We start from the raw sequence: 5,282 nt of genomic DNA on the forward strand, positions 1-5,282 counted from the left end.
TACCCACACCATTGGAGTCGTCCTCTAAAAGAGTTTTTTGGAGTTTGGTCACTACTAGTGTATTCTCTATGCTTTCACACATTCTAATCCATGATTTTCATTTGGCGGTTCTTTTGGTGCAATTCAATTCCCTTCGCGCAAATTTTCTAAGCTTCTCAAGGGTTTTATTCCACCATGGAACATCTCCGCTCAAACTAGTTGATTTAGTTGGACAGTTCTCTTGGTAGGCGTTAGGGATTTTGTTCTCAATGGAATGGAAGTTTCCGCTATTGTCCGGACCACGGCAACTGTCCGACTGAGGATGTTGCGGATCGTCAGGATATTCTTTGAAATTAAAGCTTGGGTCATTTCTCTTCCATGTAGCGACATGGCCCGCAAGTTTCGACTCTGTGGTCACTAGAGCTGCTCGGGTCGCGTCGCATGTAAGCTTCGAGCGTTTCCTTTAGAGACGGACAGGCTAGCCTTTATGGTGCTTTTGGAGTGAGATTTACTGACTTCGCCCGAACTGGATGCTTCCTCAGATTGCTCTTGGGTAGCGGCAGTCGACTGATCTGTAATTCTTTTCCACCAAATCGGTAGTTGAGGGTGTGTTTGGACTTCTTCAGCATTTCCCTTGATACACCCTCTACTGTGAAGATTCGTTCGACATGAATGTCTTGTCATACGATCGTCGTCATAGTTGGAGCTTTGGGGGAAGAATGCTCGGATTATGTCTGGACGTGGAATCGCCGCTTCGTCCATTGCCAAAAGCGCTGCACCTTCCCAGGGTGTCATGAATGGGGAAATTCTCGTCAGCCACTCAGCAGTCTTTCAATCCTTACAGATTGGAACCATGTAAACGGACTTGTAGATAAGGTTGTTGAATTTGGGTTTTATCGGCTCGCTTCGCTGTTGAACTACTCTGAGCAGAAGTGCTTCTTGTAGAAGGTCTAGCAGGGCTGTATTGAGTTAGGTGATGGGAAAGTCTTGTCCTGAAACGTTTTTCTGAGGCGCACGGTTTAAGGGCATTTGGGAGCGTTCTCTCGGATCCAGATGATTGGATGGACCTTTAGCTTCCGTAGAACCTTTATTGTTGTTTTCGGATCCTTTGCTATTTGCTAAAGATTCTTGGGGGTTGATGATGATCCTTATGCCATCATCCTCGTTATCTTCCATGCCCATCAAGTTGGAGTCGGTCGATGCAGGGTGTTGTAGATCTGGACCAGTAGCTTTGTAGAAACGTGTGATTACCTGGGGTTTCCCAAACAAGTTAGACACATAGGGCTTCTTCAAAATTATAAACAACAGCCATATTGATCAATTCTTGTGATGTAATGTAACAGCTTACAGATCCTTCGCATCAGTACAAACCGCCAGATATTCCGAAAGAACTATTACCAGCCGCCAGATCCTGCTGACGTAAGTCGGCCGGATCGTGTCCCCTCTCCAGGTGCGCCTTGAGACCGCAGTTGTATCGGAATGCCCTGCTGCAGATGTGGCACGCGTACGGTCGCTCCTCGGTGTGAACACGCTGGTGCACCCGGTTGGCTTCCTTTGACTTGAACCGCTTGCCGCACACATTGCACTCGAAGTTCCGCGCATCGGAATGCACCGAGGCGTGCTTGTCCAGCTTGGCTCTAGAAGTATTCGAAGGATGGATAAGGACTTGATCGTCAACAACCGTGTTATAGGCAACTTACTTCCGGTAGAAACCCTTGCCGCAGACTTTGCAGAAGTGCTTCAGTTCTCCATGGCTCGCCATGTGGGTGCGCAGGGCACTCATCGAGCGGAAGATGGCGGCACACACGCTGCACATAATCTTCACATCCTTGCCGCAGCCGATTTCGTGCGCGTGGCGATGCTGAGTATCGAAGAACTTCTTGTCGCAGCCTTCGCGGCGGCAGGCGACCGTCCGAATGCCTGAAAAGGATCGATCAATAAATGTAGCCCGATCGAAGCTAGTACAGCTCCTAATCGAAGCTTGCTCAGCTGCCGACTGACAGTTTCCTACCGAAACTGGACTAGCCAATGGACTCACCTTTGTGTCTGTTCATATGCAACGTCCACTGGTGTTCGGTAGTGAATGTTTCCGGGCACTGATCACATGCGTACTTGGTTTTCTTATTCCGTTTCGGTTTCCGAGGACCTTCTTTTGATGCCGAATTTGCCGGCGCCAAATCGGAACCATCCTCTGGTTCGGATTCAGAATGATTCGATGTAGGATGTTCAGCGTTGGACTTTTTGCGCGGGGTTTTGTCTTTTGATTTGACATTTCTTCGTTTTTTGGGTTTGCCACTGGTAGGATCCTCGATGGGGACAGGCGGAATGCTCGGCTCAGGCGCCGTTTCTTTTGGCGTTGTTTCGGGATAGGTGAGCCAGTTCCTAGTTTATATAAAGTTTAGATTTTTGAATGACCTTAATCATTTGAATTAATTTTCAAACTTACATTTCGCATAATTTCTCCGGACTATCAAATACCGTTTCGATGGTGTTCTCCGTCGGTAGTACCACCGAAACTGGTTCCATGCTTTCTTCGTCAGTATCATCCTGAAATCCTGTCTCTTCAACATCTGAATCAAATTTCTGAATTGGTGACCCAGAAATCTTACTAACTTTTTCGTCGTTTACTTCCACCAGTAGAAGCATCGAATCCCGCCGCGAGGGTTCAACCGTATTCGAAACCTTTTTCTCCGCCAACAGTTCCTTCGAACGAGCCAAAGCCGCCAAGCACGACTTCTTGAACTCGTGAAACATCTCAAACATCTTCTTACACTCTAGGCAGCAGTCCGGATTTTCGGAAAACGTGGCCAGTTTTCGTACACCTAGAACATAGGTGACCATTTTCCGCGTGATGGTTGCTTGATCTCCGCTAATCGACTTCAGACAAAATTGACAGCGAGGCTGGTCGAAGTTCCGATCTGGCTGCCCGAATGGATCCCCGATTGGTTCCAAAGGCTCCACCTTAACTTCACCCAGTGGTTTCGACTCAAGTGGATTTAGTTCGTGCTTCTGTTCCTCTTCCTGTTTGATTTCGGCGTCGATGACCGAGGTTCCGTCTGTTAGTGGTTGAAAAACGTTGATTAATGGACAGTAGATGTCAATACCTTGGTTAGGTGGTTTACCTTGAACGAACATTTCAAGATGATCGTTGGATGACCCTGGAAGTTCCGATTTCTTCGGATTTGAATGAGATTTCCTGGTACACCTGGGCATATTATAGCTGAATTGCACTATTCACATTTGTGTATTAGATATACCACGCTTCACGTTAGATTACAAATTGTAGCAATGTTCACAGATACGATGATGTACAAATGGAGTAGTATATACAACAGTTTACGGATACTTACGATATTACTTTCAAATTACTACCAGTGTTTGGAATCGCCACTTTTCTGAAATAAACCTCGAAGAGCTTGATACAATCGTTTCACAGATATGAAAAGTCCACAGTTACGAGTCCATAGAACAATAGATTCTTTCGAGTATACAAATTGTTGAAATTTACAGTTTTCTTGAATAAGAGATAGAACCGCAAGATGCCAAAACATTGAATCGAACGAGCGATGTCAACAAACACATAACATCCACAAACATGATCCAAAGAGGATCGATGACATTTTGTTTACATTGCTTTGTTTGCTGTGTGAACTGTCAAGTAATATTTGTTTGGCTCCGAGAAAAGAAGCATCTTTATTGTTTTACAACCACTACAAGATTATAATCAATCTGAACTAACCCAGACTCTTTTTCAGGAACGCCTCAATTTGATCGTAAAAAGGACAAACGTCGTAATAAGACCGATGTGTCAGTCTTGTAAAGCATTTTGTGCGAGTAGGTTGCATTTTCTTCAAGAGATGTTGCTGTTCGGCCGATAGATTCAACCGGTTCGGATTGCAAGAATGTTCTTCCGGACGCTACACCGAGATCAAACATCTTTTCAGAGCTAGTAGAGGCGCCTCAGGAAAACGTTCCCACCCAGGAAGGAGACAGCTGGAATCAGCTAGCTACGGTGATATGGTCAAAAGTGCGAAGGTCGGGATAATACTGAAAGACGTTCCCACTGTCGGACTCTCTACAGAGCAGCTAGACCTTCTACAAGAAACACTTCTGCTCAGAGTAGTTCAACAGCGAAACGCGCCGTAAAACCCCCGCCGAGAAATCCACTGATTTGCCAGTTTTTTGAAAAGGAGTACCGTGAGGTCGCCATTCACCGCTCGTTTCATACGATTTGAATAAAAATCGTATAAAACGAGCGGTGAATGGAGCATGAGCAGTGAATAACGACCTCACGGTACCCGCGAAGAAAGCATGGCCATCACTAAGCACACATTTGTCCTGCTCAATGAAGTAGGTTGAACATGGTCGAAGTTGCTGCATCCTACTCTTCCCCATTTGTTGACGAATAGGTAAAAGCAGGATGCCGCAACTCCGACCATGTTCAACCTATTTCATTGAGCAGGACTTTTGATGTTTGGTCGACCATATGCTCGGCATTCTATTTTCATATGATTATCATCATATGAAGTGCGGTCTTCTCCAGCAAGAACACAAGCGACGATAGGGTCTCTCTTCTCATCGAGGAGAACAGAGCTCTAAACACAGTAGCCAACATGGATCTCCCTCGAGTTGCAAAGGTCCACTGGCTTGTAGATAGGAGTTGGCGTTCCGTACCGCCGAAAATCGACAAACGAATAAATAACAGTTTCTCCGCCAGCTGTAGCTGTTTCCTATCTTGGAGTCGGACTAGGAGTATCCAGCGATATCCCGCTGGTCAGCATGAGCCTTTCTCCACAGTGCTCAGTTTTCTCTGTCGAAGCAGCAGCAGCCTTCATCGCTTCCACTACTCTATCTGACCGCCCAATCTTGGTTCTCACCGATTCTACAAGCGCTTCAATCTGATACACCGATTGAAACACCCCTAGATCCAGGGTATACTTATGCACGTTCCAGCTGATATAGTTTTCATGTGTGGATCCCCGGACTCTGCGGTGTCCCGGGTAATGAAAACGCCGATAATCTCGCTGGCTCCGGTCACGCCCGTGAACGACACTCCGACAGCATCCCGCTCATGGATCTTAAACGATTGATCAAATCCATATTCCGTCAGCACTGGGGTGACCTCCCGAATAAAAATTTACATTGGCCTGACGTTAAATTTCGATGTATACATCAACATCAAGGTTTGATGTACTTCTGATGTTGAACATTAGAAAACATTACGATTCAGATGTGTTTATGCAAGGTAACATAATGTATACATCAGGAAATCAAACGTTTTTCTGATGTCAAGCATATAATCC

At 45.8% G+C, this 5,282-nt stretch overlaps 1 protein-coding gene across 2 annotated transcripts; it reads right to left on the reverse strand.

Moving 5' to 3' along the window:
* Positions 1 to 1,290: 1,290 nt before the first annotated feature.
* On the reverse strand, positions 1,291 to 4,334 carry LOC109397091 (zinc finger protein 2). Of its 2 annotated transcripts, none has more exons than XM_019669413.3 (6): positions 3,330 to 4,334; positions 3,102 to 3,209; positions 2,426 to 3,035; positions 2,018 to 2,361; positions 1,680 to 1,899; positions 1,291 to 1,616 (listed from the first exon to the last, which is right to left on the reverse strand). In XM_019669413.3, the coding sequence occupies exons 2-6, from the start codon at positions 3,190 to 3,192 to the stop codon at positions 1,340 to 1,342; spliced, it is 1,542 nt and encodes a 513-aa protein (XP_019524958.3). In that variant the 5' UTR covers positions 3,193 to 3,209; positions 3,330 to 4,334; the 3' UTR covers positions 1,291 to 1,339. The 2 variants fall into 2 exon arrangements, with proteins under 2 accessions (XP_019524958.3, XP_029730975.2); XM_029875115.2 differs by having other exon boundaries at positions 3,102 to 3,240.
* Positions 4,335 to 5,282: the final 948 nt, after the last annotated feature.

Source organism: Aedes albopictus, chromosome 3 (assembly GCF_035046485.1).
Source record: "Aedes albopictus strain Foshan chromosome 3, AalbF5, whole genome shotgun sequence".
Lineage (NCBI taxonomy): Eukaryota > Metazoa > Arthropoda > Insecta > Diptera > Culicidae > Aedes > Aedes albopictus.

Excerpts from the sequence above, each read along its gene's own strand:
- LOC109397091 (XM_019669413.3), bottom strand. The coding sequence starts at position 3,192 with ATGCCCAGGTGTACCAGGAAATCTCATTCAAATCCGAAGAAATCGGAA. Across the intron at positions 2,362-2,425 it reads CCGGAGAAATTATGCGAAAT|GAACTGGCTCACCTATCCCG; the intron begins GTAAGTTTGAAA and ends TATATAAACTAG. Across the intron at positions 1,617-1,679 it reads GGCAAGGGTTTCTACCGGAA|AGCCAAGCTGGACAAGCACG; the intron begins GTAAGTTGCCTA and ends GAATACTTCTAG.